The 24,926-nt window shown below is 48.0% G+C and overlaps 1 protein-coding gene across 2 annotated transcripts in view; it reads left to right on the top strand.

The window, feature by feature from the left end:
- The first annotated feature begins 3,849 nt into the window (after window positions 1-3,849).
- The window catches only part of DGKZ (diacylglycerol kinase zeta), a 125,374-nt gene continuing 104,297 nt past the window's right edge, over window positions 3,850-24,926 (top strand). The window contains exon 1 of one of the 2 annotated variants that reach the window (XM_083164500.1): window positions 3,850-4,567. In XM_083164500.1, coding sequence (XP_083020626.1) covers window positions 4,368-4,567 — 200 coding nt within the window. In that variant the 5' untranslated portion in view covers window positions 3,850-4,367. Of the gene's footprint in view, window positions 4,568-18,846; window positions 19,423-24,926 lie in introns of those variants that run through there. The other variant, XM_083164501.1, reaches the window with a different exon arrangement.

The raw sequence follows: 24,926 nt of genomic DNA, 5'->3' as shown, positions 1-24,926 counted from the left end.
GCCGAGGATTGGACGAGTGTGTAGGCATGGTTTGGATGGAGAATGTGCGAGCAGGTCTGCAGCAGGATTGTATAATTAGTCTGATCTGGCGAGGATTGGACGAGTGTGTAGGCATGGTTTGGCTGGAGAATGTGCGAGCAGGTCTGCAGCAGGATTGTATGATTAGTGTGATCTGCCGAGGATTGGACGAGTGTGTAGGCATGGTTTGGCTGGAGAATGTGCGAGCAGGTCTGCAGCAGGATTGTATAATTAGTCTGATCTGCAGAGGATTGGACGAGTGTGTAGGCATGGTTTGGCTGGAGAATGTGCGAGCAGGTCTACAGCAGGATTGTGTGATTAGTGTGATCTGCCGAGGATTGGACGAGTGTGTAGGCATGGTTTGGATGGAGAATGTGCGAGCAGGTCTGCAGCAGGATTGTGTGATTAGTCTGATCTGCCGAGGATTGGATGAGTGTGTAGGCATGGTTTGGCTGGAGAATGTGCGAGCAGGTCTGCAGCAGGATTGTGTGATTAGTCTGATCTGGCGAGGATTGGACGAGTGTGTAGGCATGGTTTGGATGGAGAATGTGCGAGCAGGTCTGCAGCAGGATTGTGTGATTAGTCTGATCTGGCGAGGATTGGACGAGTGTGTAGGCATGGTTTGGATGGAGAAGGTGCGAGCAGGTCTGCAGCAGGATTGTGTGATTAGTCTGATCTGCTGAAGATTGGACGAGTGTGTAGGCATGGTTTGGCTGGAGAATGTGCGAGCAGGTCTGCAGCAGGATTGTGTGATTAGTGTGATCTGGCGAGGATTGGACGAGTGTGTAGGCATGGTTTGGATGGAGAATGTGAGAGCAGGTCTGCAGCAGGATTGTGTGATTGGTCTGATCTGCCGAGGATTGGACGAGTGTGTAGGCATGGTTTGGATGGAGAATGTGCAAGCAGGTCTGCAGCAGGATTGTGTGATTAGTCTGATCTGGCGAGGATTGGACAAGTGTGTAGGCATGATTTGGCTGGAGAATGTGCGAGCAGGTCTGCAGCAGGATTGTGTGATTAGTCTGATCTGGCGAGGATTGGACGAGTGTGTAGGCATGGTTTGGATGGAGAAGGTGCGAGCAGGTCTGCAGCAGGATTGTGTGATTAGTCTGATCTGCTGAAGATTGGACGAGTGTGTAGGCATGGTTTGGCTGGAGAATGTGCGAGCAGGTCTGCAGCAGGATTGTGTGATTAGTGTGATCTGGCGAGGATTGGACGAGTGTGTAGGCATGGTTTGGATGGAGAATGTGCGAGCATGTCTGCAGCAGGATTGTGTGATTAGTCTGATCTGCCGAGGATTGGACGAGTGTGTAGGCATGGTTTGGATGGAGAATGTGCGAGCAGGTCTGCAGCAGGATTGTGTGATTAGTGTGATCTGCCGAGGATTGGACGAGTGTGTAGGCATGGTTTGGCTGGAGAATGTGCGAGCATGTCTGCAGCAGGATTGTGTGATTAGTCTGATCTGCCGAGGATTGGACGAGTGTGTAGGCATGGTTTGGATGGAGAATGTGCGAGCAGGTCTGCAGCAGGATTGTGTGATTAGTCTGATCTGCCGAGGATTGGACGAGTGTGTAGGCATGGTTTGGCTGGAGAATGTGAGAGCAGGTCTGCAGCAGGATTGTATAATTAGTCTGATTTGCCGAGGATTGGACGAGTGTGTAGGCATGGTTTGGATGGAGAAGGTGCGAGCAGGTCTGCAGCAGGATTGTGTGATTAGTGTGATCTGGCGAGGATTGGACGAGTGTGTAGGCATGGTTTGGCTGGAGAATGTGCGATCAGGTCTGCAGCAGGATTGTGTGATTAGTCTGATCTGCAGAGGATTGGACGAGTGTGTAGGCATGGTTTGGCTGGAGAATGTGCGAGCAGGTCTGCAGCAGGATTGTGTGATTAGTCTGATCTGCCGAGGATTGGACGAGTGTGTAGGCATGGTTTGGCTGGAGAATGTGCGAGCAGGTCTGCAGCAGGATTGTATAATTAGTCTGATCTGCAGAGGATTGGACGAGTGTGTAGGCATGGTTTGGCTGGAGAATGTGCGAGCATGTCTGCAGCAGGATTGTGTGATTAGTCTGATCTGCCGAGGATTGGACGAGTGTGTAGGCATGGTTTGGATGGAGAATGTGCGAGCAGGTCTGCAGCAGGATTGTGTGATTAGTCTGATCTGCCGAGGATTGGACGAGTGTGTAGGCATGGTTTGGCTGGAGAATGTGAGAGCAGGTCTGCAGCAGGATTGTATAATTAGTCTGATTTGCCGAGGATTGGACGAGTGTGTAGGCATGGTTTGGATGGAGAAGGTGCGAGCAGGTCTGCAGCAGGATTGTGTGATTAGTGTGATCTGGCGAGGATTGGACAAGTGTGTAGGCATGGTTTGGCTGGAGAATGTGCGATCAGGTCTGCAGCAGGATTGTGTGATTAGTCTGATCTGCCGAGGATTGGACGAGTGTGTAGGCATGGTTTGGCTGGAGAATGTGCGAGCAGGTCTGCAGCAGGATTGTATAATTAGTCTGATCTGCAGAGGATTGGACGAGTGTGTAGGCATGGTTTGGCTGGAGAATGTGCGAGCAGGTCTGCAGCAGGATTGTGTGATTAGTCTGATCTGCCGAGGATTGGACGAGTGTGTAGGCATGGTTTGGATGGAGAATGTGCGAGCAGGTCTGCAGCAGGATTGTATAATTAGTCTGATCTGGCGAGGATTGGACGAGTGTGTAGGCATGGTTTGGCTGGAGAATGTGCGAGCAGGTCTGCAGCAGGATTGTATGATTAGTGTGATCTGCCGAGGATTGGACGAGTGTGTAGGCATGGTTTGGATGGAGAATGTGCAAGCAGGTCTGCAGCAGGATTGTGTGATTAGTCTGATCTGCCGAGGATTGGACAAGTGTGTAGACATGGTTTGGATGGAGAATGTGCGAGCAGGTCTGCAGCAGGATTGTGTGATTAGTCTGATCTGCCGAGGATTGGACGAGTGTGTATGCATGGTTTGGATGGAGAATGTGCGAGCAGGTCTGCAGCAGGATTGTGTGATTAGTCTGATCTGACGAGGATTGGACGAGTGTGTAGGCATGGTTTGGATGGAGAATGTGCGATCAGGTCTGCAGCAGGATTGTGTGATTAGTCTGATCTGACGAGGATTGGACGAGTGTGTAGGCATGGTTTGGATGGAGAATGTGCGAGCAGGTCTGCAGCAGGATTGTATAATTAGTGTGATCTGCCGAGGATTGTAAGAGTGTGTAGGTATGGTTTGGATGGAGAATGTGCGAGCAGGTCTGCAGCAGGATTGTATAATTAGTGTGATCTGCCGAGGATTGGACGAGTGTGTAGGCATGGTTTGGATGGAGAATGTTCGAGCATGTCTGCAGCAGGATTGTGTGATTAGTCTGATCTGCCGAGGATTGGACGATAGATGTGCCTAAAGGCCCCCATACACTAATGCGACTTCTCGGAGGGAGAAGTTGCATACAATCTGTATACCACATGCAGCCCCAGCAAGTGCTGCCAGAGCCTTTCCGAACTGATAGAACCTACGTGCAGCATTTCCGATCCAGTGGATCCTATCGATGCGCACAGGACCGTGCATCGGATCATGATCGGATCTAAAGCACTTGCGACTTGCTCGATGCGTCAGAATCAGGTGAAATTGGGCAAAGTCACATGACCAGCTTTACATTGAGCATTTAAAAATGACAAAAAGCCTCATATACTCCTCCTGTGTCTTACATCTTGCTGGCCTGTCTCGCACGTCAGGGTTAACCACTGTCTCTAAGGTGACACGACGAACATTATTATGTTAGCAGGTCTCCTCCTCCCTTGTACAGGGCACAGGCTGGCTCTGTTACTGCTCTGTCGCACAGCCTGGCTCTCTTACCCACCCTGTCTCTCCTATTCCTCACTCACTCTATCGTTCTGTGTGGCTCGCCAAGGCTGCCACTGAACCCACTGGGACTCCCATCCAGCTTTATGACATCTCTGCCCTCTTACACCACAACTCTGTGCACTTCTACGCTGTTCTTACCCATGCACCTGCCTCTTAGACATCCTTCCATCGCTATCTCCCTGATCTGGGCTCCCCACCTCCACCTTCCTCTGCCCTCCATCCTAGCTCTCCATCTCCTTCCTCTCCTGTGCAGTATGTGCACCTTTCTTTCCTCTATCTGCCTGTTACATCTCAATCTGTTCCCTTCGGCCGCTGTCTACTGATTTTCCAATCTTTGTGTTGTATTCCCTCTCTGCTCTCCTTCCATCAGCCCTTCCTCTTCTCTCACTTCTCTCATAGATCCCTGGTGGAACTTCATATCCTCGTCTCACGCCACCCGTAACACCACACTGACAGTCCTAACAGCTTAAGGGTTAGTACCAGCATGGCTGAGAGAGGGCATGGTCATGGATCTCCTAAGGAACATGCCAGACTGGCAGACGGACGGGTACCCAGGCTGCATGGGGTGGATGAGAAAGAAGAGATGAGAGCCAGCACTTCTACCATGTCAGATCCAAGAGTGTCTCCTCAGGGGACAGCGGAGAACCTGCTGCCACTGTACATGAAGAAGCAGCTGTCATATAGGTAAGTGATATAGAACATTTATCGGTGCCTGGGAATCGCTGGGACTGGTTCCTTAAGCACCGAGACATAATATATATATATACTTAATATATAATGGATCGCTTGGTAAACAATACACTATAGATCCTATTCAGGTCTGTTCGCAGCCTTGCGAATTAACCAGAATAACCCCCATACATACATACATACATACATACACAAGTATATACACACAGTATATACACACACATGTATATGTGGCAACACATTACTCCACATGTGCACAAATAAACATATTTACACCATTAAGTACATTTACTAAGATGGGAGTTCTTTTGAAGATGGGACGTTGTCTATAGCAACCAATTAGGTTCTATCTATTCTCTTCTAGAAGGTGCTAAATCAGGGATGGGGATCCAGCTGTTGTTGAAATACACATCCCTGCATGCTAAAAAGGTTGCCGGGCATGCTGGGATGTGTACTTCAACAACAGCTGGAGGGCTGAAGGTTCCCCATCTCTGTGCTAAATAAATAAGTAGAATCTGATTGGTTGCTATGGGAAACATCCCATCTTAGTAAATTTACCCCCCTGAGCAGTGGCAAACGCAGGATTTTTAGAGGGGGGTTTCCAAATGTAACCCATAATCTCCCACTCTGCAGGGCATTGGAGTAAGTACGGGAGTCTGGGGGTAGCGGTAACAGCCCAGAAAATTGGTCTTTTATACACTGGATACTGTATTGAATACAGCATTAATATTCATCAGTAGAGATGGTTTATAGTATCGGCTGTATCAAATATTTCAATAAAATAAGTGGTCAGGAAAAAAATTAACATCATAATAAATAAATAAATACACAGACATAACAGAACCAGTACTGCACTTTCTAAGCTCACAATCTCCCACTTCATGGTAAGGCTCCTGTCTCTTCCTCCTGGCAGCTGTTCTCAGGCCCAGTGTACTGATTGACAACACATACAGTAAATGTGGTAGAAGCTGGTACACTGGGCATGTGCAGCAGCTCTGCCCCTTACACTGCATGATGTGGTGGCAGCTCTACTGATCATATTATATACCAGCTATTGTTGTCAGAATTTAAGGCCAAGAGGAGGGGGGTTTCCGGGCAACCAGAATCCCCCCCCTGCATTTTCCTATACTGAGAGATCTTGTCATACCAGCTTCACCCCTTCCCCACTGACCCGTATATTGAAGCAATTTGCCATGAGCGGGTGGGGCTTTATAATATCTGGTCTATCGGGGGGGGGGTTCTGGGTACTCAGAGCCCCCCCACACACACACACCTCTGCATGCGCTACTGTTCCAATGTCCCCATTCAGCCCAATCTAAAGGAGATTCGGATATCTGGTATTCCATTTTAATAGGAAGTCACTTTCTTTTCTCACCCGCTGGAGTAGGACATAAGCCAAGCAGGCAGTTCTGCTAATCAGGTCACAGATGTGCAGATGCCCATTACATGTGAGCAATGCAATCTGCAAAGTTAATCATTCACTGGAATAACAATGTATAAAAAATCTGCGGCACAAAATCAGCTGAGAATAATATTTACATTAATAACTAAATATCGCATGAACACAGCGAACGCCCACTCGTGTTTTTTATTTTATTTATGCTCCATCTCTGCCATAGGCAACCTGTTGTTCTCTGGCTGTTGTGGAACTACAAGTCCCAGCACATTGGGGGTTAGTCTGGTTCACTCGCAAAAAAATCCTTCTCAAATGGACAAAACCATGTGCACTGCAGGTGGGGCAGATGTAACATGTGCAGAGAGAATTAGATTTTGGGGAGTTATTTTGTTTCCATGCAGGGAAAATACTGGCTGCTTTATTTTTACACTCCAATATAGATGTCACTTTGAAGTAAAACCCCACCCAAATCTAATTCTCTCTGCACATTACATCTGCCCCACCTGCAGTGCACATGGTTTTGTCCATTTGAGAAGGAATTTGCCTTTGCGAGTGAACCAGAATAAGGGCCATTGTTCATTACCAGCAGTAGGAATTTTCCTGTTTGTAATAATTGTTTTGTTCAATGGGCCTGATTCGGACCCTTACGCAACCCTGCAAATTCGCGCCATTGCCAAAATGACTGTGCACCTGCGTGGAATCCCCTTGCGAACGAAGCCAGGGATGGCTAGCTATCGCTAGCTGTTCGCACGGTGATTGACAGCCTGGCAGTGGGGAGGTAGGGCCAGCTGTACTGAACTACAGGTCCCAGCATGTCCAGTAGGAAGGCTGGCTACTTATACTATATAAAATAATAGGTGTCATTATGGCTAAGTGGCCTATATCCTTTTCTGTACTTATTATCTACACAACGCAGGTGGTTCTAGCAATTAGAGGGTGTGAGTATTTTCTATACATGGACACAATAATGCCGCATTATTCTTCTCCGACTACGCTTCCACTAGGAACAGTTATAATGGGGTCGCCTTTTGTTGATCCAGGTTCCTGCCGCGCTAGTAATCTGTAAGTGTGCTTAACATCTTTGTATGAACCCGGCTGTAAGTGGCACTATTACAAAGAGACACGCAGGGCCCGCTGACTGTTGGTTGTACATTACAGTCTGGAGAAAAGCAAAATAAACTATATGTGTCAAAAAGTTTACATGATGCAATACCTACGCTCTTGATTTGGGAGCTCTTAGTCATTTAACTACATTATCCTTTATTTTCAATCACATATTGCTCAGCTATCATACCCAGGACATTCGGTCACATCCTCCTTCATTTAGAACAGACATTCCGACAAACAGTACTCGATTCAAACCCATGGCCTTTCATATTGCAGTAAGGCACCTTACCCGTGGAGCTATTTGCTCCTTTATGGGAAATATTGGAGTATTTTGAAATGTGTAAAATTGGTGCGTGACTGAATCACCAATCCGCCGCTGATGCCCACTGCCCAGCACATAACGGATCTTGCCAATGTAGGGACCACTGGAGCATTTGGAAGAGTGTTTTCTGTGCTGTGATTACAAGTATGCTGCTGCCTGTAACTACGCTTGCCTGTGGAACTGATCTGGTTTGCTGTGAACTGCTTTACAAAAAGACCAAAAAGACTTCATTTAAATCCCTGTGTATGTGATTCTTCACACACTAGTCACGGCCAATCATAGACAGATCCATATGCTCAGCTTAAATATAGAGGGTGCTCAAGCTCCGCCTGCAAAATATGGCTTACGTCTACCATGCTTGTACGCAGATTTGGTGCTTCTCCCGCGTTCTGTTTGAAGTTGCTGAATGAATGGAGTATATCATGTGATTGGGTGTTCACTGCACGCTGCCAGAATATATACATCATCTGCTCGCATTTTCTGTTAGTTGTGAGCGATATCTTCAGATGATTTGGATTGGGATTCAGTTCAGACAGGCAGTGGCGTGTATGACCATCATTTTGTATGAAATATATCTTCCATGGCTTTATAGAAGTCTAGTTCTTTAGATCAATCCAATGTTGATGGAGCCACCAGTGAATGCCAACAAACTGGAACTACTGCTCTTACGGCAGGCATGTCCAAACGGTGGCCCTCCAGCTGTTGTGAAACTACACATCCCAGCATGCCTTGCCACAGTTTTATCATTCCCTTGTCGCAAGGCAGGTTGGGACTTGTAGTTTCACAACAGCTGGAGGGCCATAGTTTGGACATGCCTGTCTTACGGCTTTGTTCATACATGTAAGGTGGGAGTCTGTATAATTGGAATTGTCCGAGTAAGAGAGTAACCAAAATTGTGGTCCAGATGAAATGTGGTTACCAACTAAGGATTTCGGATAATAGTGCTATCATTTTGGTCCAGAAAGGGGTGATCAAGGGTCAATGCCACCACATCTGGATTGATAGTATAGTAGTAGTGAAGATCTTATGTAGTGTGATCAGTCACCTGTACCATCTCATTAAAAGCTTGGTCTGAGGGGTGCCGGATGACTCACCGACAGTTGGGATTCCGATAGTCATTACCCCGACATCGGAATCCCAACTGCTCTCTCGTGGGGGTCCATGACCTTCATAGAGGGAGAATAAAATAGGTAGCGAGCGCAGCGAGACACTGTGCCCGCAGCGTGGCGAGTGCAGCGAGCCCACAAGGGGCTTCGTTGCGCTCCCCCCGCTGTGCAGTCGGGATTCCGACGTCGGGATAATGACTGTCGGAATCCCCACTGTCGGTGTGTTATACCACACCCGTTCTGATCTCAAGATACTTTTTTCAATTGATTTTTATTTTAAAGGAATCCAAAACCAAACCGAAGACTGAATCCGAAACAAAACACAAGGATGAATTAGACCCAAAACACAGGGGTCTGCGCCCATCACGTCGATGATGTTGCGTCATTGTTTTCTGCCATGGAGATCAATGCAATTTCTAAGGACAGTTCTGGGCGGCAACTGGGGGGGGGGGGGCGTAACTAACAGATGGGGGCGTGTCATGGGTATTAGGGTCAATATTGATAGGGTCGATTAACACCTCTGTGATTTCATACACATCCCGCATTCATAGTTGTGGCAGAAATGGTGTTGGAGCACATAACATGCGCTGATATCACTCCTCCCCCCATACCTCCCTCAGACACTGCGGTCTGTAACTGTGCCAGGAAAAGGTCACATTCGGCCAGCTGCACAATGAGCGGCCAATCTGTGTTATATATAGGCTGTAATAATGTTATACCCCATGGTGCATGTAAATGTCTATCTGTACCTGTGTGTGTCTCTGTGTCCCCTGTGTCTCCTGATACCTTTACGTCATACTCCCTGGGAGAGCAGGAGACCAGGCCTCAGGACGTGAGCACACATCAGGCCTTTGCTGGCTAATGGTGTGTAGGGACACATTACATCGCACACATTTGTGTTATTGCGTCCCCATAAAACTGCTGGATTTGCAGTCACAGGGCGGGATTTTACTCCGGCTGGGCAGCGATTACCTGATGTGCAACATCAGGTCTGAATAACCCCCTGTGTTCCAAATCTTGGGTCAGACCTTCGGACCTCCTCTTCCCTTCACTGCAAAATCCTCTCCTGTTTTAAGTGTCGATCGTGTTGTCGACCCAACTTAGGTCGACAGTCATTAGGTCAACACCGTTGGGTCGACAGGCAGCAAGGTCGACAGGGTTCTAGGTCGACATGGGACAAGGTCGACATGGGTATAGGTCGACAAATGCTTTAGGTCGACATGGGTTAGGTCGACAGGTCGCGAGGTCGACATGGGGTTTTTCACTGTTTTTTGACCCGAATGTCGACACAGTTGACATGGACACAGTTGGAAGTCAACCGCAGCCCCTCGCATTGCTCGCTTTGCTCGTGATGCTTCGGGCACGGTGCCCTCGCAACCTAACTCATTTGTCGACCTAAAACCATGTCGACCTTGTCCCATGTCGACAAAGACACCAGTCGATCTTCATCCATGTCGACCTAGAACCCTGTCGACTTTGTTGCCTGTCGACCCAACGGTGTCGACCTAATGAGTGTGGACCTAACTCGGGTCAACAATACGACCGCATCCCCCTGTTTTGGGACACCCACCTTCACTAACTCCCATCCAGAAGAGCCATGTGTCTTACTTAGCGCCTCTATACCTGCATTTCCATGAGACTCTAATCAGCCTCGCTTTGTGCTCCCAAAAGGCTTGTGCTAATGAATTATGTTCATCAAGCAGCTAAATATAAATCTCTAAGCTGCGCAGCTGACATGTCATTTAAAAGCCAACAGGGGGGAGAGAGGTGCACATGGAGTACCTAATTAATGAAGAGGAACAGAAAAGGGGCTCGGGAGGAAACTCTTTAGTTGAGCATTGATGGTAGGAAATGTGTTATTTGCGTTGCGTGTGGAAAAGGCGGTGGAGCGCATTAACCTGGGACGCTGGCTGATTTCTATAACTCTCTGTTTTCAACCTGGCGAGCTTGTAATAAACACTATGGGGCTGATTCGCATGCAAAGTGGTTGTGTTTGCGGGCAGCTGTGGAAGAAAGACTTAGGAGGAGATGTACAAACCCTTGGACAGTGATAAAATGGAGAGAGATAAAGTACAGCTGGAGTGCCTGTCAGCCAGCCTTCAGGATCGCCAGATGTCCTGAGCTGGTGCAGGATCGGCGGACAGGAGCTACATCTGATAGGGACACACAAACAAGCAACCACACGCTCACCACTTCAGGGAGACGGGCATGGAGTGAGGGCAGCTAGTGGGGGCTGCGGGGGGCTGTGGGGGAGTTGTGGGAGGTGCAGGGGACCGGCGGCAGAGGGCTCAGATGGAATCTGGTCCCCCCCATCTGCCCCTGTACACAAATCCCCCACCCCAAAACTGCCTCGGTCAAATACCAGCATTCGCAGCTCTTTGGGGAGGGGGTGGGGCTAAAATGATGGTAAGCCCAACCCCCACCACCCAGAAAAGCTGCAGATAGTCTCCTCTGTGGGCTTCTCCCACAGAGGAGACCATACCTCCCAACTTCTGTGCTGATGAAATAGGGACCGGAAAGGGGGCGGGGCGTATGCAAATGAGTGCACGGCTTATGCTAATTAGCCACAACCTCATTTTCATAGGAGAATAGACGCTGTGCACATGCCTGCTGCGGGTGGGACAGCGGGACAGGACCCGAAAATCGGGACTGTCCCGCTGTAATCATGATAGTTGGGAGGTATGGGAGACTGTTGAGGTAGGCAAGTACGCAGTTAAGTGGCGAGATGTACATAACATTGAAAAGTGATAAAATAGAGTGATAAATGACCAACCAAACCGCTATTAACTGTCATTTTTCGAACCCAGCCTTTGGCATGACAGTTAGGCGCTTATTGGCTGCTACTTTACCACTCTCCATTGTATCACTTTTTTTAAGCTTAGTACATCTGGCCCAAGGTGCATACACACTATTAGATATCATCTACAGACGATATTATCAGCGATTTCCCCATGAACTGCCGGGCAAACAACATAGGGGGTTATTCAGAGCTGGGGATCGATGATTGAACGATTGTGCATGCCTAGCATAATCTGATACCATACAGCGGCAAAAATCACTGACTCATTTTTTTTGCAATTCCCTTGCAACTTGACTGACAGGAAGCTAAGATTTGTGGGAGTTACCCGGCTGTATTCTGGGAGTGTCAGTAAACCGCAGGCGTGCCAAGCGTTTTCAGGGAGGGCGTGTGACCTCAGCTCTGACCTCATATGCCGGTCTCTGTCGTCAGAGTTACTCACACTTCCACAGACTGGAAAAATCATTCGATGGTGAATTGCGAATGGATTTGCAGCTGGGCAGCGATCGGCGATATTTTCGCAAGCCAATCACAGACTTGTACAGGTTGGGATTTCACTCTGTCTGGGGGGCGACTATCTAATCCCAGATCTCTGCAAATCCGCACAGCAGTGATCAGGACTGAATAACCCCCATAGTGCGTACACCCCGAAGGAAATCGCTAACGATATAGGCCCTTATTGTAATCTGTTTGGAACGGGGCAAATTATGTTAAGCGAATGTACAGGATTTGCGAACGGCTTCTGTGACTTGCACAGTCCCTGAGCTGTTCACAAGGACCGCGGCGGGGTGGGGGCGCTCAGTGGTGGGGACAGGTGTCGGCCATGGGAAAGCCTAGTGTTTTATGGGCGCGCGTCCCCATGAAAACGCTGGGGGTGAGATTTAATGCAGCCCGAGCTCAGCGGCAGTGCGAGTTGTCTGCCGAAATGAAACGTTGTTTTTTTTAAGGGGAATTAACTTTCAAGGCAAAAGCATGCCAGTTAATTCCCCTTTATAAAAACATCCGATTTCTGCGGACATCTCGCACTGTCTCCGACCATCAAATGATTTCTTCTACAGTGGCGGCATCCGCGGAGATGTGTTTTCGTTACACATCCCCTTGCACGGTTGGGCAGTGAAGGGAGGGTCATGGGAATTCAGCGGAGCAGTCTCTCTGGTGCTCGGTAAGCTCAGTCAATCAGGATCAAAGTGAGATCACTTCCCAGAGGGATGCTATCATATTTTGCTGGGCAGCGGGTGGCGGAATAGGTAATTTCTGTACACAGTCCAGACAACGCAGGCGTAACAAAAAATGTCCGCGGTGCACCTGCCTAGTAGTAGTTCTTACTTCCCACTTCCATATCTCTTGAAGTTCCTGCTTACCGGCACTTCTGGTTACTCATTCCTCACTACCATGTTTCCTAGAATCTCTGCTACCGCGGTCTTCCCTGAACTCTCTAGTAGCAGTACTACTTGTGTATTGTGATAACCCAGGGTGCTGAAGCAGATTTCAATGTACACTTGTCTGGGGAGTGTTGTGTAGGTAGAGTTGTAGTACACATGTCCCTATATACCAAGCAGTAGTATTACTACAGCTACTGAAAGAGACAAGCAGTGGTGTTTCCCATAGCAACCAATAAGATTCTGTCTATTATTTTGTACAATGCTATAGAAAAATGGTAGCTAAAATCTGGTTGCTATGGGCAACACCACTGCTAATCTTTTTTTCAGAAGTTTTGGCAAATTTAACTCCTGTTGCCTAAATGCAATGTTTTTTTTTCAGGGCATATCACACACATATTATTTAATAGTCACACTCCTAGTACTTCCCTGAGGCAACAGGAATGCATTCTGGGTATGCTGCAATGCAGCGCCTGTCTTGGTGCGATTGGTGGATACTGAGGTAACGCATTTCACCACCGTACAGTTACTTCACATTCTGGAACTTGTGCTTCCTCTGTAACAGTCCAGTACAGGAGGATCAGCCACCTTAGCTCAGGGGGACTTCTACTTCTCTTTTCTACAAAAGTTATTGACAGTATGTAACTGAACACAGTTACACATTGCCGTGAGACGTACCAACGTATGTTTGGAACCCTAATATACATTACCGCAGGAAAAGTCACTGGTTCTAAATATAGAAAGAGTAAATCAGGATAGTAGTTGGTGGGTAACTGCTGCCTGAGAGCTCTGATACTGATCAAGCCCCTGCGCTTTGCGTGGGTTTCCTCCAGGGCTGTGGAGTCGGTAGATAAATGGTCCGACTCCGACCCCGACTCCTCGTACGTCTGACCCCGACTCTTCGACTCCGACTCCGACTCCACAGCCCTGGTTTCCTCTAGGTGTCACTGTTTCCAACCCACACTCCAAAAACTTTCAGCAGGAGTTCCCAATCTTTTTTGAATCATGGCACCCTAGAGTACCAGGCCAACATTTTTTTTTTTTATTAGATTGGGTTTATATGCGATTCTTAGGGACAGTTATGTGGTAAAGGGCAGGATTGGCTTCTGTTTGTACACATTTTATGATTGGCAGCCGCCAGCACTGTTTTTGCTCATAAATAATAAACGATTAATAATTTGAGTTGGTCCTTGACCACCAACCCAGGGCACCCCTGCATGTGTCCCGAGGCACCCCAGGGAGCCACGACACCCAGCTTGGGAACCACTGCAGTAAGTTAATGGACCATGGTAAGTACATAAGTATCCAAGTGATAGGGAATATAGATTCTAAGCTCCACTGGGGCAGGAAACTGAATATTATCTGTGAGCTCTATGTATCCATTTTTCTTGTCACTGACCGGATGCACAGTGATTGACAGGGAGAGGGTGTGTGGGGGTGAGAACCAACCGTTTCATAGGAGAGCCAAGAAAAACACAGAGCGTGCTAAAAATAACAAAAACGCTGGGAGTGACGGGGAAAACGCAGGCGTGCCAGAGCCTGTAAGAGGAGGGTGTGTTGCGTCATTAGCATCCCTATGTGCCTGTTTTCATCGCAGCTGCAGAGTAAGTCCTAAGTACTCAGGGATATAAAAGAATCAGGATAGTTTGGGTGCTGATGTCAGAGGCATACTTGCCTACTTTTGAAAACTAGTTTCAGGGAGACTATAGTGGGTAGTAGAATTTTGCACAGCTCCCCATTGAGGGGGCGTGTCATTCTCCACCCAAAGGGTGTGTCTAGGTCCATATATGGTAAGATTGCAAAAAGAGATTGTGAACGTGGCACCTAGAAGCGTGGGTGTGTACTGCTACATCTGAGAGGAATCTTATAAAATGACTTATATACAATCGTACATGAGCCCCAAAGCCGTTAGTAAGAGATACGATACTTGGCAAAGTGCTGGGAAATGGTGCAGATGATTCACTGTAAATGTATCTATCTCCCATTCCCATTCCCATTCCCAGAGAGGGAGATTGCTGCTATGTCAGGGAGTCTCCTGCAGAATGCAGGAGGGGAGGTAACTATGATGTAACAGTGTAATGTGAGCTAGGTGACATGAGGGAGATTGCTAGACTAATGTGAGAGAGAGGGAGATTGCTGCTATGTCAGGGGGTCTCCTGTAGAATGCAGGAGGGTAGGCAGCTATGGTCAGAGGTCATTACATTAAACGCCAGGTTTCCGTCTGCGTTTTCCGGACACTCCTTCAAAACGGCTAGGTCCCTCCTCTAAACGCCGGCCGTCTGTCAATCAGCCAGTGTATGGGCTGCGAAGAAAATCTAACGCTCACGCATGTGCGGTACAATCCGAGCCCATGCACAGTCCGATAGCCGCTGGTGCTGTTAATTCTCTGCCTGAAGTTCTGAATCAGGTCATTACACTAACTTACTATATGTATTCTGTATGGTATATACTATGGGCATATTCTGCTCACCTCCTGGATTTCCAGTCATAGAGAGACCAGTCATTAATGTTCCTACAGAACAGAAGACATTCATTTCCTCTGAAGTATAGCACATTAATCTTCCACGGCTGACGGGCTTCTCTGCAAGACATTGTAGTTTAATAGGACAATGATTGTTATTTATGGAGGTTAACAATCCAATAAATGCAATATTATTAGTTTGGTCTGTTGTGTGACTGAGTCAGAGGATGCAGGCACAGATATAATTCAGTTACCCTTCTAGTGCAGCAGCAGGAGGAAATGTGGCCGGGGACAGCAGTTGCTGAAGAATTAATGGCAAGGAGAGGCGCAATGGTCCCCCAGTGTATGAGGGGTCAGTACAGGAACAACAGTGAGATGGGAATAGAGTATAGGACAGAGACATCAAGGGTGACATTCTATGCTTTGCGCTAAATGCGCATGTTTTATTCGCGCACCACATCGCCGCAAATCGCCTTTTTTCAATTCGCACTTTTCAGTCAAAATGCGCATATTTAATGTGATGCGCATTGGAGGCTGAAAAGTGCGAAGAGGGGCGATTTGCGGCAAAGTGGTGCGCTGTATTTAGTCCTGAAAATGTGCGATTTTCATGTCTGAAAATCGCACGTTTGCAGGACAGCGCAAAGTTAAAAAAAAAAAACCGAGCGCGGGGTCCCCCGCCCGAGAATAACCAGCCCCGGGCTCACTGAGCCGGTGCTGGTGACATAAAATCAGGGTCCCCGACAAATAGGGGTCCCCTTGATTTCATGAAACCAGCACCAGGCTCAAGGTCCGGCGCTGGTTCCCAAAATACGGGGGACAAAATGACTAGGGGTCCCCCGTATTTTAAGAACCAGCACCGGACACAACCAGCCAGCAGGGTAATGCCACAGCCGGGGGAAACTTATTATATAAGCTCCCGCGGCCAAAGCATTAACCCCCTGGCTGGTCAGCATGGGCAGGGGTCCTGGGGAAGTGGGGACCCCCCCAATGAAGGGGTCCCCCCCCCTCCAGGACTTACCAGCCCATGCTGATAGTCCGGGGCTGTCCCCGATGCCCCTGGGCGGTGGGCATCGGGCTGATGGCTTGTGTAAAAAAAAGAAGTACAACTATTGTTTTATACTGGCGAACTATGAGTCCCAGCAAGCCTACCCCGCAAGCTGGGACTTGGAGAACCACAAGTCCCAGCATGCGGGGCATTAAAGGGCCCGCTGGCACTTGTAGTTCTGCAGTACAAAAAAATAGTTAACAAAATCACACTGACACACTGTAAAATAAAAGTTTAATACACACAAAACACACACACACTGATACTTACCTACCTTGAGCCCGTAGGTCGGTCCCTGGATCCTGGGTCTGTCCCCGGGGCTCCAGGGCAGAAGAGTCCGGTTCCGGGGCCTTGGTCCTGGTTCCGGGGCTGGTCCTGGGGTTCCGGGGCTCCTGGGCTGCAGAATCCGGGGTCCGGGATCCGAGGTAGTCCCCAGGGGTACCTAAGGAAGCAAATCCAACTCACCTGGTCCCCGGCGACGACCTCGGAATCCTCTCCGGTGACAGCGCTGCTCCCATCTCGTACCCGGCTCGCAGGACTTTGACAGGCGCAGAGATGTTTCCTCCTCGGCGTCTCTGCACAGAATGATTTCTTGGCCAATCAGGAGCCGAGAAAGTCGGTGTTCCCCCTCGCTCTGGCACCCCTCCTGGTACCCACGCCGCCGCCGGGGGAGCCTCCGCTACCCCTGGCGGGCGCACTATCATCCCTGTGTGGTCGCGGCCTAGTGCCGCGGGTGACCGCGTCATCAGCCGATGACGCGGTCCCCTCGCGCCCCGCCGCGCACCCGGTCTCGTCTCCGCTCTGCCTTCCCGCCCAGCCGGCACGCCGCCAGCCGGGGCAGGATCAGAGGGGGAGCCCTGCTGCAGGTAACGGGCGGGTGGGTTGCGCGATCTCCGTGGGCGCGGCATGACTAGGCCGTCCTGCAGAGGTGTACGCTGCTGAGAAAATAGGCTGTCAGAACCCCAGAAAAAAGAGCGAGATAGGAGAGAGATAGACAAGGACAGAGAAAATGTGAGAAATACAGTATAAGGAAATAAAAGAATTGGGCCGAAATAAAGAGGTTGTACAGGAGGGGATTCAGAACACACCTTTCAGCCAGGAAATTCAGGCCAGAGAGGCAGGTCACCTGACCCTCTGGCTATTCCTAACTACAGGAACTCCTCCCTGCTCCCTAATTGGCTATTGCTGCAGCATCATAGCCCCTTAACCAAAACACAGCTTAAAGTGCAGGCATCTCAGATTCCTTCAGCAGTTTATGGCACCTCTAGCTTAGTCAGCCCTCGGTTTTCTTTACATTGTTTATCATATGCGGGGCAGCTTTGCCTGCCAGGAGGGTGCTGTGCTGCGCAGTTCCCACATGTGGAGGATCGGTGTGGAACGGCCGCCATGACACACACCTCAGCGTCCTTTTTTAGTTCCCTTTTGCCCATTTCAGACTGCTCGTGTGACATTCAGATGCTTATGGCGGTTCCTAATGTGAAGCCCTTTTCCCGCAGCAGCTGTGCATGTACCTTGACGCTGCGTACGCCGCATGAGATTCTGTCATGGATGAGCTCGTCTGTGAGGATACCGAAATTGCACTTCTTTGCCAGCAGCTTTAGCGTGGAGACGTAGTACTGTATAGTGTCGTCTCCCTTTTGGTTTGTGCTGTTGAAAACATGTCTGTCCATAATGACATTCTTTTCAAACTTTGCAAGTAGGGTGTCAGGATCCTGTCTGTCTTCTCCGTCAGCACGTATGCCTGTCTGAAAGGCCTGCTATGGAGTACACGTGCCATTCCCTTTTAAACCTCAGCCAATTGTCAGCCACGTTTTCATCAAATATCGGCGGATCTATTCTTCTCAGACCGCGTGCCATGGGAATCACTCATCTGACACCATGTAGCATACCTCCCAACATGACCCTCTCCAGGAGGGACACGTTGCTCTGTTTCTGGACTTCCCTCTTAATTTATGTTTGCCATCACCTGTGGCGAAACACCATTCTTATCACTTAACCGGTTCAATAGGTGAGGACAATCAATAAGTAAGAGGGAAGTCCAGGAACAGAGCATTGTGTCCCTCCTGGAGAGGGTCATGTTGGGAGGTATGACGCACATGTGTAGTAACAGAATCAGGACAACACGTGCGTCATGAATGTAACATGTGCAGCTGCAGCACAGTTAAAAATTAAAATAAGGGAGCTGCACCCACTGGCAGTTAGTCAGTTTGGAATGGCAGTTGGTGTCAGTGGGTGTGGCTCACCTGGATGAATCTTTGCTGCAGCCCCTCCTCTTGAGCCACCACTGGTTAGGAGTATATGATTGGAACGCAGAAAGAGGGGGCACTTTTAATTTCACATGACTTGGAACCTATTCTGTCAGAGACCCTTTATGTGATACCAAAGATGACAATTCATGTTCTTAGCTTTGCTTAGCAGCGGTTGCTGTCTGCCTGTCCAGGTGCTGAACTCTATCATGTGACACTGACATCCTGTCATCTCAGAGTAAAGTTAAGGCTCCCAATCGGACCCCTCGTGTTGGCCTGTGTGCTTGCGGGGGCTGGGGGAATGCAACGTACAGAAGCAAGACAAATTCAAGAAGGAAGTATTTAAAAACAGGAAGGATCTACAAAAATATCAGTTGGGGGAGAGTGCCGGAGAGATGCAACATATAAGCGGAGGCCGAGGCTGCACAATCCTGTGGGGAAAACTGTCATGAAAGGACAACGCAAAGTGGCCAGAGCTGCTAGAAGAGATAGAAAGAGTCGTGGAGAGGAAAGGACGTAGCGGAGAGGAAAGGCGGCCAGTGTCGCAAGGAGCCGAGGGCACAGCTGTGAAGAAAGAGGAAACAGGACAGTGCAATGAGGAGGATGGGCCTAGAAAAGAGATCTAGCAGAACCAAATAAAGAGACGATCACAGCATTAAGTTTGAGTGTAAAGAGACAGTCATAAACGTAAAGTATTAGATGCTAGAGAGTAGTCCGAGGGTGGAGCGGTGGAGGACTACGTAGAAATCCAGGTACAACATAATTGTGATCAGAAGTTATTTTAAAAGTGCAGCGTGTAACAGCCAAGGCCAGCGGCAGAGAGTAGCGAGGACCAATTGGATGGGGACGACTGCAGTACATCAATAAGGAACCTGTAGACACCAGAGGGAGAACATTCCAAGAAGTCACCAAGACGGAAACAAAAACAGCTCTCATGTGGAAGAGACATTCATGGGATGTGCCACAGGTTCTACCAGAGACAGAGCAAAGGTCAGTGGGCGGGCAGCGATGGCGGGTGAGAGCGCAGCTAGATAGTTATATAAGCCTGATTATCTGCATATCTGCGCATGACCATGGTTACACCGGTCGGCCGTGGCCTTTTCTTTTGTGGTCGACATGGCTTAGGTCAAGTGAAAAACTCATGTCGGTTTTGGAATGTTGACCTTGCCATTGTCGATAGCACTGGTATATAATATGATCAATACAGCTGCCACCACATCATGCAGTGTAAGGGACAGAGCGGAGCTGCTGCACATGCCCAGTGTACCAGCTTCTTCTACCACAGTTACTGTATGTGGGGATCTGAGCCCTCAAACATGGCAATGGACCAGAGAGCAGCTGCCAGGAGGAAGAGACAGGAGCCTTACCATGAAGTGGGAGATTGTGAGCTTAGAAAGTCTAGTATTGGTTCTATGATATCTGTGTATTTATGTATTATCATTATGATATATTTAAACATTACCTGACCACAATGTTTGAAACAGCCGATACTGTAGACCAGCTGTTACCACTCCCCCAGTCTCCCGTATTTACTCATACATTTGGAACCCCTCCCCCCCTCTAAAAATCCTGCGTTTACCAATGATACTGTGGCCCAGTGCTCATCCGTAAAGCATACTGTATTTAACATACAGTAAAGTAGTTCTTGCACTATATTACTGTATATTACAGTATATTACTGTACTGTATTTCATTGGAGACTTCACACATGCACACACATGCACAATGGTGATTTTCAAAAGCGACATCTGGTGGATGAACATAAGCATTACACAGCAGCAACGCCAAATGCCACAGTGCACATCGATGAGCGATCCGACCGCCATAGGTAGCATAGATGGGCGTGGCTATATCTGTATAACATACAGGAAAAAATATGCGGTATGTAATATTTTCTATTCATTGTGAAATTAATTTTGTTATTTGAAATGCAATATTTACAATATTTACAATATTTACAATTTAATGAATTATATTTATTATATCATATTGAAGTTATACTGTAGGTGTTAAATTGGTGTATACCGCATAACGGCTGCTTCCGGTTAGTAATGGTGTGCTTTGTGTCATTTATGGCGCAGATACGTTTTGAGGGTTATTCTGGCGGCGCTTAGCCATTTCGCTAGGCTGTGACCATATGCAGCTTATCGAATAGGTCTGAATTAGGCCCTTTGAGAGATAAAATACCAACCAATCAGCTTCTGCCTTACATTTTATAGGCTATGATTGAAAAATGGCAGGAGCAGAATGGTTAGTTCATTATTTTATCTTTTTACAAACTTTTATTATGGTAATTAGTGCATTTCCTGCATCTCTACTTCTTTCAACATATGCCACAACAGCAGAGCTGTAGGTCACTATGTACACACTTTGATCTGTTATCCTATATTACTAGGCTGCAGCCCAAGGGAGCGGAGAGTGGAGAGAGATCTGTCCTAGTTTAGCAACTCCCCGTGTCTTTTTTTCTCAGTGCCCCTCTGGCAGCTGGAGCCCAACATCCAGAGCCTCCAATGTCTCTGGGATTTACATCACTTACACTGTATTTGTCACATGGCAATATTTGGAGCAGGGATCAGTAGTAAGAAATAATTAATTGACTCATGTTTGCATGTTATAATTCTAGGCAAATAACTTCATAAGTCACTGGCACCAAAATGTTTTCTCATCACAGACATTGATTTTCCACTGTCAAACAAACAATCTCACCACATAGGGCCCGATTCTCTCTAAATCTACACTGCAGAGTAGTGCGCCATTTGAGCACATATCCACTTCTCCCATAGTTCCATTGCTGGACCCAATGCGCTGTACTTCTGATTATGCATGGGGACCAGCCTACATGGGGCAAACCCTTTGCATTTGGGCAAATATACTAATTGTGTCCTAGCACGCTTGATTCAAGCAGAGTAGCCGTGGTAAATGGAGGAGGTGTGGTCAATGTGGTGGAGGTGTGGCCAACAGCTCCCCATCTCTCTGCGCCACTACCTTTAGGCAACATTCGCTGAATTTACTTCTCTGCCGCAGCCTCATGGGGAAATAATATTTATTTTCTCTCTATCTCAATCATTTTACCAACTGACTCTTCGTAACAAACCATTGACTTATACTCATGAAACAACTTGACACAGACAAGACACAATGGAGAATAGTGCAGGCAGACTCCGTTACAATAATCATGGATTTTCCCCATCATTTCAAGGAACATATATACAGTCACCAGGGCCACCGAGAGGGGGGGGGGGGAGCAGGTACATTTTACCCGGGCATGTCAGGGGGCCCGGGTCAGAGGTCACAAAAAGCTTTTTTTATAAATATATATATATTTTTTGTTCCTGCGCTGGGGGTTAGGCGAACGGGGATCACCCGGTTGAGCTGGCGGCAGGCGGGGGAGGGGGGGTGAGGATGGGCATCGCTACTATTAACAATGTGTGCTGCTGGTCTCCTCCTCTCCCCTCTACTGATTGGGGCAGCACCGCTGGTCCCGGCTGTGTCTCCTCCCATGCTGCCTCTGATGCTGGATCCACGGCTCCGGACCCTCTCCTCCCTGCTGCTGCTGCCCACCCTCCGTATGGCCTCCTGCGGCTGCATCCGCGGAGCTTTGGGGGGGGCACAGAGAAAGGAGCAGGCACAGGGGGCACAGTTTAGGCATCAGGCACAGGGGGCACGGGGTAAGGAGCAGGCAAAGGTAACACAGAGTGTGGATCATGCACAGTGGGGGCATGAGGAAACAAGGAGGTACGGGGAAAGGAGAAGGGGTAAGGGGCAGCTCTATGGACAATGTGTGCTGCTGGTCCCCTCCTTTCCCCTCCGCTGACTGGCACCGCTGGTCCCTTGTCTCTTCCGGAGCTGCCTCTGCCGCTGGATCCGCGCCCTCCTCTCCTTCCTACTGCAGCCTCGCCGTATGGCCCGCTGCGGCTGTACCCTCAGAGGCCCTGGCTAAACATGCCACAAACATGCTGTGGTCACACCCCCTCCAGGGGGTGTTGTTGTACTGGGGCCCAGGATTCAAGTGAGGTAATAATAGAGATTGGACAAAACGCTCCATTCAGACCCACTCATTAAGCAGCGTTCTAACACTGCTTAGCTAGCGATTAAACGCTACCTGCCGGGAAAGCGAACACCTGCCCCCCTTCACCGACCAAATGCCCGTGCCGGCCCCAAATAACGTTAATCCAGAAGAAACTTTTCACATACCAATCAACAATGGTCATATACCTTTCATGTCATATCGATGTGACGCAGCGTGTTCCTCCTGTCACAGAGCTGCGGTGTGCTCAGTGTTACAGTCTATCTCCATCCCACATCCCACATTCCGGACTGTGGGCCTTTATAATGGAACGTCGCTCTTGCCTTTTGTTCTGAAAGCATTCTCTGGGATCGCTGAATATAAAGACATGCCTGACTTCTGAGGGGACCGTCACCGTGTGGGGGTTGTACAGTAATGCTGGCTTGGAATGAAAGTCATTCAAATGTTACTTTGACTAATGAAAAAAAAAAAAAGAATATAGTGATCCCATGAGATAATATTCAGCCTTATGTTCCATGGGATGGAGTCGTCTGTCTGACAGCAATGAATGTATTACAATGACAGACCACAGCTTTGGTCCCTGCGTATCGAGCCGGAGTTATTATTAGCCGTATACGCTTCTCAATAGAAGTCGTCGTTAAAAACAACAATAAACAGAATCAGAGACATCTCTAGATCAGATTATAATATGTATTTATATTAATATTGAGGAAAATGCTGGCGCTAGTAATCATGGAGGGGTCAATAATATTACTGTGCTTGGTGACTTCCTCAATAGGGTGTATATATAGTACGGCAGTACGGATGGTGTAATGGTTATAGCATTACTGCCTCACAGCACTGAGGTCATGGGTTCTATCCCCACCATGTGTTATATATACGGGGCAGTACGGATGGTGTAATGGTTAGCATTACTGCCTCACAACACTGAGGTCATGAGGTCGATTCCCAACATGGCTCTGTGCAGAGTTTGTATATTCTCCCCGTACTTGTGTGGGTTTCCTCCGGGTACTCCGGTTTTCCTCCCACAATCCAAAAATATAGTGGTAGGCTAATTGGCTCCCAACAAATTAACCCTAGATTGTCTGTGTGTACATGTGTTAGGAAATATATAGATTGTAAGCTCCATTGGGGCAGGAACTGTAAAGCGCTGCAGAATATGTGTGCGCTATATAAGAAACTGATAATAAATAAATTATATATATATATTATATACGAGGGTGAATCAATAAGGACCTGTGTTTGAAGACAGGTGGCATTGCTGAGGATAGTTGGTATTATTATCAATGCCATCCCAAATCAAACAATGCCATCCCAAATTTCAGATTGATTCATAGGTTAGTTTTTTTTTCCACCACGACAATGCACCAGCTACCTCATCTGGAATTGTTGTGGCCAAATTGCATGAATTGCGCTATGAATTGTTACCGCATCCACCGTACTCGCCGACTTGGCTCCCTGCAACTTCTTTCTGTTTCCTAACCTGAAGATGTGGCTCGCGGGAAGAAAAAAAACCCAATTCATAGCACAATTCATGCAATTTGGCCGCAACAATGCACGGATGAGGGAGCTGGTGCATTGTTGTGGTAAAAAAAAAAAAAAACGAACCTATGTACAAAAAAAACAAAAAACATCCAAAATCACACGTTTTCCAAAAATCGCACATGTAATAACATATGAATTGCGGTAAAATTTGCACGTTTGACCTGACTAAAAAAATCACACATTTAAAACCGCATGCAGATGTTTTCTCGTAGAAAACATCAAAATCGCAAATCTAATAGGGTGCGCATTTTCAATTTGCACCTTTAAAATGACCAAAAATCACAAAACAAATAGACCAAATGGTGTAATGGTTAGCATTACTGCCTCACAGCGCTGAGGTCATGGGTTCGATTCCCACCATGTGTTATATATACGGGGCAGTACAGACGGTGTAATGGTTAGCATTACCGCCTCACAGCGCTGAGGTCATGGGTTCTATTACCACCATGTGTTATATATACAGGGCAGTACGGATGATGTAATGGTTAGCATTACTGCCTCACAGCGCTGAGGTCATGGGTTCTATTCCCACCATGTGTTATATATACGGGGCAGTACGGATGATGTAATGGTTAGCATTACTGCCTCACAGCGCTGAGGTCATGGGTTCTATCCCCACCATGTGTTATATATACGGTGCAGTACGGATGGTATAATGGTTATAGCATTACTGCCTCACAGTGCTGAGGTCATGGGTTCTATCCCCACCATGTGTTATATATACGGGGCAGCACGGACGGTGTAATGGTTATAGCATTACCGCCTCACAGCACTGAGGTCATGGGTTCTATCCCCACCATGTGTTATATATACAGGGCAGTACGGACGGTGTAATGGTTACATTACTGCCTCACAGCGCTGAGGTCATGGGTTCTATCCCCACCATGTGTTATATATACGGTGCAGTACGGACGGTGTAATG

This window comes from Crinia signifera, chromosome 11 (genome assembly GCF_055691185.1).
Source record: "Crinia signifera chromosome 11, ASM5569118v1, whole genome shotgun sequence".
In the NCBI taxonomy this organism is placed as follows: Eukaryota; Metazoa; Chordata; class Amphibia; order Anura; family Myobatrachidae; genus Crinia; species Crinia signifera.
Note: the sequence above shows the minus strand (reverse complement) of the source record. Positions and strands in the feature narration are given on the sequence as shown.